General features: G+C 34.6%; 1 protein-coding gene across 1 annotated transcript in view; it reads left to right on the plus strand.

Annotated features, from left to right (window-relative positions):
• Nucleotides 1–13,464, plus strand: part of USP34 (ubiquitin specific peptidase 34) — a 317,435-nt gene that overhangs the window by 104,507 nt on the left and 199,464 nt on the right. The window contains exons 3-5 of the mRNA XM_036750464.1: nucleotides 454–871; nucleotides 7,448–7,498; nucleotides 7,666–7,815. Coding sequence (XP_036606359.1) covers nucleotides 454–871; nucleotides 7,448–7,498; nucleotides 7,666–7,815 — 619 coding nt within the window. The remainder of the gene's footprint in view (nucleotides 1–453; nucleotides 872–7,447; nucleotides 7,499–7,665; nucleotides 7,816–13,464) is intronic.

The following is a 13,464-nucleotide window of genomic DNA, read 5'->3' on the forward strand; positions in this document are numbered from 1 at the left end:
ATACTTTTCTTTCAATTTTTTTTTTAGAGGGGGGCCTTAGAGGGGTGTGAAAATGTATATTTTGTCTTATACTTTGGAATTTTATTGTTTTATATGGTTCATTTTATATTGTTAACTTGCCATTTCTAGTTGAATCTTGAAGAAAAAGCCCACTTCAAAATCCTCAGCTAATCATTTTAGCAGCTGGTAGCTTTTAGATGATTTTATTTTCTTTGTCTCTGGTCAGGCTTTTTTTTTTTTTTTTTTTTTTGCCATCTCCTCAGAGATTAGCATGCATTAGGTGCTTACCAAAGTTTGTTAAATTTTCCGTTTTTCTCAGTTATTTAACTGAGGAAACTATGATTAAGGAAAGAACTTTTCAGATGATTCTCTAACATTCTACATATTTATGATTTTATTATAATTTATAACTATTCATGGAAACAAATATATTTTTTGATTTCTCTTTTTCAGGCAATGTCTATGCTGCTTTAAGGAGTATAAGCACTTGGAGATTTTTAACCAAGTAGTATGTGCTCTCATTAACTTAGTGATTGCCCAAGTTCAAGCGCTTCGGGACCAGCTCTGTAAACATTGCACTATTAACATAGATTCAACATGGCAAGATCAGAATAATCAAGCTGAGGAGCCATTGAATGTAGAAAGAGAGTCTCATGAAGAAGAAAATATAGAAAGACAAAAATCAGAGAAAAAATTAGACTCTACAAGGATTTGTAATCTGACGGAGGAGTCGTCTACGAAGAGTTCTGATCCTTTTAATTTATGGAGTACAGATGAGAAGGAAAAACTTTTGCTATGTGTGGCAAAAATCTTTCAGATTCAGTTTCCCTTGTATACTGCTTACAAGCATAACACTCATCCTACAATAGAGGTATTTTTTTTAATATTTTGCTAATTTTCTTGGAGAAGTCATAATAGTAAAACATTTGGGCTCCACGTTATAATTTTTATATACGCTAAGTAAACGAGTGTAAGGATTGTGAAAGGAAAATGTATAGAATATGTATGTGAAAAAATGATTACGACTTTATTACTGAAATCATTATTTTCACACTAAGATATCCGTTTAATAATGCTATGCTGATGGTTTTGTTCCTATTCTTCAGTGTTTCAAATACTGCCTTTAAGATGAAAATTGAGTTGAAATAAAAAAATGATATCTATTGTTTATTATGGGATTATACAAAGCAGTGATCTCATTACTTATTCTTTGGTATAAATATACTGTTATGATGTTAAACTTCTTGTTTTTTAATGTTTCCATTGTTTTGAGAATCATATTAAACTCAGAATATTTTTTTATTTATTAGAAAAAAAGTAGCATGTTGAATTTGGGAATACCATTATCAAGATAAAATAATTTATTATAATTATTCTATTATAATTATTCTATCTACTTTTTCCTTTTGTGAAACTTAGTAACAAAGTTTTTTTCAGTGTGTGAGTTTTAGGAGGCAGTGACGTCTACTAAGTGCTTGACAGTTCTGTCATTTGGAGCATTTTTAGAAGTTCTTCAGGGAATTTAGGTTCTTAGCCTACAAGACTCTTTTTGGCAGCAAGGGTTCTCGCCAGACATGAGTGAGTTGGTGAAATAGACTTTTATGTTTATGTGATGGTTATGTAACCAAGAATCATAATTTGCTGTTAAGATTGATCATTGGATTATTTAAAATAGAGCAGTCTGCCTGTTTCAGTTATTGATATATTCTCTAATTGATGAGAATTAATACGGTTTGTAGAGTCTTTTATATGGCCTGAAGCCTTTGACTGAATGAATTTTACCAAATGTATGAGATAACAAGAGTTAGGTTATATATAATGAGACTGATTTTATTAAGACTTTTGGTATACATGTTTTGATTCACAAATTTTACTAATAGTAAATGACAATGGTAATTAATTGTAGATTTTGTTTTGTACTTATTACTAAAAACTCACAGATTCTTCTGTTGTCCTATGTGGTGGAGGCCATGGAATTTATTAATAATCAATTAAGATTAAGTATAAATGTTTTCCTAAATCTCTTCCATAGCACCCCTCCAAAATCTTGATATTTTTACTACTGCAAACCTTTTACTCCCAACTCTTTTGATCCACTGACATAACTACCACCTTATTTTATAAGCCTTTACCACACATCTCACCTCAATTTTTGCAAGTTGGTCCTCTTGCATCGAGTCTTTTACCTCCAGTATGTCCTTCATAATGCTACCAAAGTTATTTTACTTAAATGAGATCAAAGTTCCTCCTTTACTTAGACCACTCCTGTGGCCCCTAAGATAAGAAATAAACTTCTATTTAGCATTTAAAACCCTACATTTACTTGACCCCAAGCTATTTTTCTGGGCTTAGTGGATCTCCCCTCCTGCTTTCTGAGACCCAGCTAAATTGGCCTTATCTTTGTTCATTTAGGACTCTTTTTCATGCCTTCACAAGTGATTATCCTACATATCTGGTATTAGCTTCCTTCCTGTCTTCCTTCAGATCTTCCCTTTCTTCAGCTCAAGCACTACCTTTTCCATGAATACTCTTTTTATACTCCTCAACAGATAGGGCCTGTCTTCCTAACTACCTTGTATTTAACTACTTTTGTATATAGTTGTAGCTGTTCATTTCATATTTATGGTGTATAATACTTTTATCCTTGTTCTCTCCTCCTTTAGAATGTAAGCTCCTTGGGAGTAGAAATTATTTTATTGTTTGTTTATGTCCCTAGTAATTAATACAACATTTAGTAGATGCTTAATGAGTGCTTATTGGTTGATATTAATCATAATGGGTGAATGGGGAGGAAGGTTGAGAGCTTGATATTTTTGCTAGTAACTTAGCTAAAAGGTAGTTGAAATTAAGAATTTGGGGGAGAGATGAGAAAGATTTCAACTGTTTGTTAAACATCTCTAATTATATTATCTTGTAAACATCATAAACTTTGACTGCAAAGGGATGCACTTGAGGACCTAGAAGGCCACATCACTATCTCTGAAAAATATATGAACTTTTTAAAGGTTGTGCCAGTGATTCCATTGGAATTGGGATTCTGATGAACCAATACAAAACCTTGCTCTGGAATTTTTAATCTTACAGTATTGCTTTGGGCACTACCTTGTTCAGGGTCACTTAGCCTGAGGTATGTCAGAAGTGGAACTTGATCCTAGGCCTTTTTGACTTAGCTAGATCATTATGTCAGGGTGGCTTTCTTTAGTTTCCCATCCTCTAAGACTCTATTCAATTTCCTGCTGAAGGGTTTCTGACAGGTCAGTATTCACTTATTTTAAATAAGATTTCAAAAAATTTTTTGATCTAGAGCCTTCCTGCAAAGAAAGGAGGGATTCCATTTTCATTCAGTTATTAAACATATATTATTGTGTTTACAGAGCATTTTGCTAGATTTTTGGGGGGGAGACAGAATTTAAGACATGATTCCCGCCTTCATGGAATTAAAATACAATATTAAATAAGTGCATTAGAGAGTTAGTTGGCAAAACAAAGATCAGGTCCCAAAGTGCAAAAGTCATCACTGATGCAGTGGTTACAGAAGACTTCCTAGGGTGGTGGCCGCTCAGTTCTTCAAAAGATGAGCATAGATTAATGGTTAAGAAGGGGAAATGTATACTGTTAGAGGGAAATAAAAGATTATTCTCATTAATATTGATTTAAAAAAACTATTTTGGTCAGAATCTCTTATAGTAAAATTTAATATTAAATTTCCCAAAAGATCCCTCCATAATAATGCTAATTATTGTTAGCATTTTGTATGCTAACAACAGGAGGCTATCTTACCAGCTTTTTGATATCAACATCTCTGTTATGTGGAAAATGGGGCTTTTTCTTTCTTATTTTATAAGGTTGTTGTGAGGTTCAAATGAGGTATAGGATAAATTGTATGAAACCTAAAATATGCAGAGATTTTGTACCTTGGTGCCTCATTGAAATACAATGTTGAGTTCATGTCATGGGATATTTCATAATAAGTAAAATATTTTATTTTGAGTACATTTGGTAGTGGGACAGAGACCAAATGGAAAAATCCTTATATTGAATTTTGCATTATGCTTGATAATATTTAGACCATAGTCTTAGGAATTTTCTTAATTATTTATCAGTTTGTTGTTGAGTGGTGTAATTTAAAATTTTATTTTAGATGTTACCATAATTATCATTTAGTGAAATGTAATCATTATCTGTCATACCACTTTGTCAGGGAAATTGGGAGAAATCATGTAGTTTCCCAGCCCAATTATTCTTGTCCTGTGACCATGTTTTCCTTGTTTTTTGCTTCTCAATTATCTTACTCTTTTCTTTAAAAATTTTTAAATGAAGAAAAGCAATATTTTATAGTACAGTAGGACTCGTTGTTGCAGGACAGGAGAAAATGTTTGGCTAGAACTGTGCCCTGGATTTGGAGTCAGAGGGCCTGGCTTTAAAGTCAGGAAAGTCACTGCCTCACAGGGTCTCAGTTTCCTTATCTGCAAGATGAGGAATAAAATAGGTAGCTTTAATTTATGATGCTGTAATCTCATGTGTTCTGAATATTAATTGACTTTTATTGTATTAGTGAAAATATATGGTTATTGCTTTTTAATTACAAGATGTCTAAAAATGCATGTTAATTGAAATCCTACTAATTGAAATTTTATAATTAGTCATATGTAGTTTTCATGATTCTTATTGAGTAAAAATAGTGTTATTCATGCTTGCTCCAGTAATTTTGGTATGCTAACTTTCATGTTGCAGCTAGGTGATATAGTGCTGTATTTGAAGTCAGAAAGACTTGACTTCAAAATCCTGCTTCAGACATTTAGCCGTGTGACCCTGCACAAGTCACTTAACCTCTGTCAACTTCAGTTTCCTCACCTGTAAAATGAGTGTAATAATAACACCTACCTCACAGGGTTGTTGTGAGGGTTAATTGAGGTAACATACATAAAGTACTTTGCATGCTTTAAAACAGTATATAAATGCTACTTATGAATGATTATGTTTTGTGATATATTTATATGTAATGTAGGCTTATTGTGAATTTTTATACTTCATGGTTAGTTGCTCATTTTTAATCGTAATGCATATATTATTTGAATAAACCCTTTATTTTCAGTTTTTCTACAAGTTGAAATTGTTACTGGTTTTGAAAGGGCATAACCTCACATTTCTTATTTCCTATCTATCAGAAATTAGTATTTTCAAGATTTGATATAGGAATCTTTAGGCATGTGTTTAATTATACAAAATATCTAGAGTTATGTCTTAGCAATGGACCTATTTGCTTAAACCTGAGCACGGAAGTTTTAGAGTAAAATTTTGTATGTTATTCTTAATGCCTGGTCATACCTCTTAAATCATCTGAAAGTATCCAGGCTTAAAGAAAATTTTTAAAATAAAAACAAAAGATTGGAAAAAAAAGTTTTCAGTGAGACTCTTCCACTTAAGTCTAGGCTTTTTGAATGTTATTTTAAATCATAATTTAATAACATCTACCTTATCAGGCACCCTCAGCTATCAGTAACAGTTTCAGGAAACTTGAATTAAGCACAAAAATCTTGAGAATAGCCACAATAAATTTAACAGTACCTATATACTAGCGTGTATATTGTTTATCTAATATCTCTGACAACAGCAGTTTGGAAACAGTGAATTAGAAGAGCAAAGCCCTACTGGAAATAGGTATGCTGCCAGTAGCAAGGAATTTTCGCATGATGTAGATAGAAACATTAAAATCATTAGTATGAATAAATACATTTTTGATTAGAAATTAAACTATTAAAAATGCAATGGAAAAGGTCAAGATTTATTGTAGGAATAAATTTTTCTTTTCTTCCTCAGAAGCTCTTGAAGGCGCCACTGAATCACAGCATAGTACAATAAAGATACTAGCTATCTAGAGTATGCAATGGGGCATTTTGAATTGTTGTTTTCCCATAAATCTGAGAGATTTTTCTTTTTGAGCTTGGAAAATCATCTTTATTTTGACAATTTTAGATGGAAATCTTTCTAAAATGTATTGCAAGTAGTGGCATAACTCAAGCATTTATTTATTATTTTGCATTATGCTTACTTATGAATGTGTCACATCCTTCTGTTACAGGGCTGTCCAACCTTAGATTTTTATTGAAACAATAGACAGTATATTTTGAGTTGGCATTTTAGTGAGAGCTCTGCCGTAGCTTGGTGTCCTTTACTAAAGCATTTATGTAAATTTCTGTGCTTGTAGGCGGCCTGCCTAAATTGCCCTGCATGCAGCCTGCACTTCCCATTTTGGATAGCCCTGTTCTATTACACAATTACTTCTGTGAAGTGAAGGCACTGGGAGCTTATTTACTCTTTTATCTCTGTCAGCTTAGTGCTCTGCCTGCATTGACTACCTGAATATTTTCTTGAAGACTTACGGTACATCATTAGGATCCTCCCCCAATTTTTTTTTTTTTTTTTTGCTGTGCTGTAATGCCATCAAGACTTAGTGGGTATTGTTCACCCTAAGTAAGTGGTCCCAGATTGCTAAACTCCTTGAGATATGCATTTTAATTGGCCGTTTTTGTATATGCAGGTGTGGGTATTTGTATTTAGATGTAAGAGGGGGGATTGTTCTTTTGCTGTCAGTTAAGTATCACTTATGGATTTTGTCATTGAATCTGCCTCTAGCAGCATAATACTTTTCTGTTCCATCTTGAATTACCTTTTTATCTGCTACTTGCTCATATAATAAATAAGAGGAGAGAAAATAGACTCTGGATGACTGAGGGCATTTCTTATGAGTGGCATGCGTAAACTTTAGTTCCTATACATTACAGAAATATAATTCTTTTAATTCCTGGTTCTCGGTTATGTTGCTTTTAGATAGAATTATAGAATATCACTTAAATGGGACCTAAAAATCATCTAGTCTAGTTGGCACTTGAACAAGATTCCTCTGCAATATCCCCAGATGAACATTTGTTATCAGCCCAATGGAACACTTACATTGAAGGCAGACTTATTGCTTAGCAAATTAGCTTGTTTGACCTTGCAAATGTAATTGTAAAGAAGTTTTTCCTTTATATTAACTGGAGATCTGTTTCTTAGCTACTTTTACACAAATGAGTTTTATGTAGATGAGGTATTATAGGATAATAATTAATGATCATAATGATAGCTCATATACTGTAAGTACAAAGGGGTTAAATATATTCATTTAATTTTTTAGGCATGTTTTCACTTATGGTTAATAAAAATGAGACATTTGGACTTTTAAAAAGGGAAGTAGGTAAAAATTATTTGTAACATTCATTTATATGCATTTTGATGATAAGTAAGGCTTTCCAAATAAAAGATATCAAAACATGATAATTTTTTTTAAACTGCTGTTCTTGAAGAACTAGCATTTTAAAAACTGTGTACTGTATCTTCTAATTTGTTTTAACCCCTCCCCCTGTCTTTTAGTGTATGTGAGCTAATTATATTTCTTTTTTATCAGGATATTTCAGCTCAAGAAAGCAATATATTAGGGGCGTTCTGTGATATGAATGTAAGTAGTGTGCATTTTTTATTTTAAAATTTTTGACATTTAAGTCCTTTGTTTAATATGTATTAGCATTTTTTATATTAAGATAGGATGTCCTTAGAAATGTTGGCTATAAAATTTTAAGGTCATGACAGTTTCAGATGATTATATATGTCCTTATATCTTCACAGGATGTAGAAGTACCATTGCACTTGCTTCGTTATGTTTGTTTGTTTTGTGGAAAAAATGGCCTTTCCCTCATGAAGGATTGCTTTGAATATGGAACCCCTGAAACTTTGCCGTTTCTCATAGCACATGCATTTATTACAGTTGTATCTAATGTGAGTATTGTACAGACCTATTTCAATCCTTCAAGCAACAAATATATTTGAAAATGAGGAATTTATGACCATAAGAGAGTGGATTTTTTTTTTGGAGGGGGAAGGCAGGGCAATTGGGGTTAAGTGACTTGCCCAAGATCACACAGCCAGTAAGTTTGTTAAGTGTCTGAGGCCGGATTTGAACTCAGGTTCTGCTGACTGCAGGGCCAGTGCACCACCTAGCTGCCCCAAGAATGGATTATTTTAACTAATTTGCATGTATGTTATTTATACACACATGTATAGTTGTATATTTATCCTCTTTCTATAATTTAAAAGAAAGTTAATGAAAATACTCTTATCTTTTTAAATTGCTTTAGTACTAATGGAATGACCATGGGGTTTGATGTTTCTGAGTTATTAGGAGTTGAGCTGAAGTATTAAAAAATTTAAACTTCCTCCTGGTTTAATCTTTACAATAAGGTCAGGTGAAAAATTTATTCTCCTTTAGTATTTTTAATTCATAAGATGTAATCTCAGTTCAGTTTTTAGCAGTTGACCATCAAACATTGAAATCTTTTGAATTTTGAAATCTGTTGGCTTGCTTTCTTAAGCTATATTTTGAAGTTTAATGCTGACAGAGTGGTTATTTTAAAGAACAGTTTTCAAAAGTGCTGTTAAATATCCACATCTCCCTTGATACTATTCAGAATGTATAAAGTTATATTCTCCCTAATTTCATTTTTATAAAATAGGTTTTTTTAAATAAATAATATATGAAGCCTAGACTATCAAAGAGACAAATAAATTCCATCCCGCTAAAGCAAAATACAGGAAAACTGGTTACCTCAGGATGCTTATAGTTATGAAAATGCTTATAGTTAAGAAAATAGAGCAGGGTGGAAATATTGGTTAGGAGATTGGGAGAGTCTCTCATGAAGATAGACCTTTCAAGAACAAATTGTTATTTGAAGTTCTCTTGCAAAAATACTAAATTCAGCAATTATTTATTAAGCAATAATAATGTACTGTGCTGGGCACTTAAGAGGCAAAGATGAAATGCCTTCAAGAAACGTTATGAATTTATTGATTAGATAAGAAAACTTAGTTTATGTTTCAGTGGCTGATAGGCTGGATGGAGAACTATAACTATACATAGGTTTAAAAAATCAAATTTATGAATACAAGAGGTTGGGCGGGGGGACTTGCTTAGACAACAATTTGGTGACTTCAAGTTCAACATGAACCAGCTGAGTAATGTGGAAGCTAAAAAACTAGTGTCATATTGGACTGTTTTAAGAGGAACAAGAAGGCAATATTCTCTTTGTTATCTTCCTGGTCAGATCTTTTAAAGGAATATTGTGTTCAAGTCTAGGCCCCACATTATGAGAAGGAATAGTAAGCTAGAGGAGGGTGATCTGAATGGTGAAGGTTATCATGTGTCTATCATATGAGAATCTGTTAAAAGAATTGGGGATGTTTATTGTGAGGACGATAACACTCAGAAAGATGCTGTGTTTAAGTATTTGCTGGGATGTCGTGTAAGAGTGATTAGAATTGTTTTTGCTTTTGTTTTTTTGGACCAAGAGAACAAAATGAGGAACAATGGGTGTAAGCTACAGTGAAACAAGTTTAGGTTTGATCTTTTAAAAAATCGGACAAGTAGATACATATGGCTATTAATTGATAGCTTGGATTTCTTCCTCTATGGGAAATCCCTTGCCCCCCAAACTTATATTTTAGTATGTAAATACTAAATTTAGTATGTAAACTCTTTGAGGGCAGAGATTGACTTGCTTGTTTATGTTTTTGTCCTTAGTGCATACCACATAGTAATGGTTTAATAGAAGTTCTCTGTCATAAAGGATATGCATACTAAGAGAAGAAATAACCTGGTGGAATTTGCTTTACCCTATGTCCAAAGATGATAATACATATTTAATAGGATCTTTGGTCATCTCATTTTGCAATATTCATTCTTAAGATTTGTTTACAGCTCCATGAAAATCATTACAGTGTGTGCATAAGTATCAGTTACAGATGAAGAGGTAGAGGAAATTCTATGAAGATCTCATTAATAACCTCGAGATTAAGTCAGAATAATACTTTGCTACTTGGTGACTTCAAGGCAAAGGTGGGAAGAGGTAACAATGGTGAGAATCAATGAGAATAACAATCTTTAGGATTAAGGAATGAGACAGATATTTCCAGACAGTATAGTACCTTTAAGTTTTTTATGTCATGAATGCTTTCTCTGAGACAGAATTAGTAGGTACTAGACATGACGAGTACCAAATAACATCACAAACAAAGAAAATTATTATTTCCTACCTGGCTGCTCTCCTGCACTTTATCGTTGTCTGTAAAAACTCCTCTTTCAACAAGATTCTATCAGCTCTCAAACTTACCTCTTTAGTACCCAGGGCTTCTGAGCCTTCCCTTTCCAGGCTCTGATTGGAGAGAGTGTACATTGTAGAACTCTTCCCAGATTCTCTATTTAAGGAGGTAGCATAGGAGGTACTTTTAATGTACCATGTTTTAGTTGAGAAGCAGGTGGCATACGTATTATATTTTTATTCCTCTAAAGCCAAAATAGATAACCCATTGATAAGAATTGTCATGTCTTTCTGAGTCTCCTGGAATGGATGCAGTGGAATGGGATCACTTGTGCATGTTAGAGGAATTTGCCTTGTCAAGGAGAGAAGCTGCCTTTTGATGTTAAAGAGGTGAAGGAGACTGAAGAACTGCCATCTAAGTAATGTGAAATTAACAGGAGAAAAGAGAGAGCTCGCTGCAAAGTGTATAATTTTTTATGGCTTCAATTTTTTGAGTGAAATGTAGGTGTGCTGGGTTTATGTTATATAGCCAATAAATAACATTCTATAGCACTTAGTTGGACAATGTGGTATTGTTTTGTCATAGAAGGAAAGTTGATTACTAGATTTGGTTTTCATCATGGGAGGCCTACAAGTTTGATAGTCACACTCACTGGCTTGCTTAACTAGGTTGTTAAATCTTTCTGGCTTGTGATTCTTGCAGAAGGTAGGCTGGAAAACCCCTCCCAAAGAAAAAAAAACAAGGTTACCATTTTAACTATGTGATACATTTCTAAAATGGCTTATCTTTTCTTTCACATTTGTATGTACCTAGTTATTTACACATTTGTCTCCCATTAGAATGTGCGCTCCTTCAAGGCAGCAGCCATTTTTACCTTTCTTTATCTCAAGTGTTGAGCATAGTGCCTGGCACCTAGTGAAAGCATGCAAAAAAAAAAATAAATAAAAGCTTGTTAGTTGCTACACCTATCAAAGTAATTTTCTTAAGTGTGGGTTTGGCCATGTTTTGTGAGCTGTGCCTGACTCAGGCAGGTCTTTTGTTAATTTAGTTCTGACAGTGGAAGGAAAGAGACTCTTACTACATCATTCAACAGTTAAAAAGATTTATTTAGCTATACAAGAGGAAAATCATTAAACAAGGATATATAGAGAGGACACCAGATTGTCACTCAGTGTCATTGAATGAATATGTGATGGGAAGTAAGGTGTAAGAAGACTGGAAAAAGTAGAAGGTGGGCTAGATCATGAAACACTTTGAATGCCAAACAGAGGATTTTGTATTGCCTGTACTGGAGTGCTGGCAGTATTAGTGGAGAGAAGGGGGTATATTTGAGAGATGTTGTGAATGTGAAATTTGACAGCTCTTGGCAACAGATTGGATATTGGGAATGAGAAATAATGAAGTGAAGGATGTGACCCTGGGGATCTGGGAAAATGATGGTACTCTGACAGTAAATAGGGAAGTTTGGAGGGGTGAGGATTGTTTTGCGGGAAAGATGAGTTCACTTGTGTTTGAGTTTAAGATGTCTTCTGGATATCAGTTTTGATATGTGAAGACAGAAGAGAAGTTAGGACAAGATTTGTAGATTTGAGAATTATCTGCAATGAGATGATAATTAAATCCACCGTAGCTGATCAGATCACCCAAGGAAGTGATAAAAAAAAAAAGGGTGGATAGAAGAGCTGTCCAGGTCACTTAAAGACTGTGACCTGGAGGTATGTTCAGCAAAGGAGATTAAGTAGTGGTCTGATAGGTAGGAGTGAGTACTGAGAACACGGAGATAAGAGATAAACAAGGGGAAGGGTGTGCCTTCAGAGAAATGAAGGAGAATGAGGATTGAGAAAAGTACATTGGATTTGGTAATTAAAAGATCTTTGGTAACTTTAGAGAGAGCAGTTTCTGTGGAATGATGAGATGGGAAGCAAAATTGTAGTGAGTTAAAAAGAGAGGAAGTGGAGGCACCTATTGTAGATGGCCTTCTCTAGGAGTTTAGCCACAAAGGGCAGAAGATATATAAAACAATAGTAGGGAATGTGATGATTAAATGAGGGTTTTTTGAAATTGGGGGAGACTTGGGCATGTTTGTAGGTAGTGGAGAAAGGAGCCAGTAGAGAGAGAGAAATTGGAGATAATGGAGTGGGAAGGACAGGGGGTGGAGATGGGATAGAATGAGATTGCTTATGTATTTAAAAGGTTTTTCCTTGGCAACATAGGAAAAGGTAGCCTACCCTGCATGTCACAGCTCCTGAAAATACTGCTTCTGTAATACTTACTTAAACTCCGATGGCTCCCTATTATATCCAAGATGAAACATGAACTCCTTTCTTTGATGGTTAAAGCTCTTCACAACCAAATTCCTTCCTATCTTTTCAGTCTTTTAATACAGTCCCCCTTCTTGGACTTTGTTGTCTAGCAGTGATAGCCTACTTTTTGTTCCTCTCAGTACTTCATCTCTCATTTTCATGCCTTTGCATTGGCTCTCCCTCAAGCCTAGAATGCTTTCCTTCCTAACCTGTACTTTTTTAGAATCCCTGCGTTCCTTTAACATTTAGGTAAATCACCTCCTCTTGCATGTTGCCCTTGTCCCTAGGTGCTAACTGCTTTCCTCTCTAAGATTTCCTTCAGTCGGGGGGGGGGGGGGTGGGGGTGGGGGGGGGTGTGTGGGGGTGGTTGTGTTTGTGTGTGTGTGTGGGTGTGTGTGTGTGTGTGTGTGTGTGTGTGATTCTTCTTCCCTCTCCTCTCCTTAGATGCAGGGGTGGGGAACCTGGGGCCTCAAGGCCACATAGGGCTCTCTTGGTCCTGGAGTGTAGACCTTTGACTGAATCCAAATTCACAGAACAAATCCCATTAGAGGCTGTACTTGAAGACCTAGAGCGCCACATGTGGCCTTGAGGCTGCAGGTTCCCCATGTTAGAGTTTAGTTTGATTTTGCTTTTCTTTGAATCAGTAGCTTGTGCTTGATCCAATCACGCGCTAGAGTTTAATTTGATCACCAGTGCTTAGCGTGGACCTTTATAAATGCTTGCTGATTATACTGAATCAACCAGTGCAAACTTTGTGGAGGAAGAGGAGAGATTACAAATTTTCAGGCTGGGATTTTGATCCCTTGTCGGAAGTGGTAGGTACCTAAGTAAAGCCTTGAAAGAAGCCAGGAATTCTACTATGTGAAGGTGAGGGGTAAATTCTTTCTGAGCATGGGGTCAGTCTGTGCATATGTATATACACAGGATATGGAATGCCATGTAGGAGAAAGAGCAAGAAAGGTCATTTTGAGTTAAACATATGTAAAAGGAGAGTAAATAATGTTTAGTAAGTCTGGAAAGGTAGATTGTC

This window comes from Trichosurus vulpecula, chromosome 3 (assembly GCF_011100635.1).
Source record: "Trichosurus vulpecula isolate mTriVul1 chromosome 3, mTriVul1.pri, whole genome shotgun sequence".
NCBI classification, from domain to species: Eukaryota; Metazoa; Chordata; class Mammalia; order Diprotodontia; family Phalangeridae; genus Trichosurus; species Trichosurus vulpecula.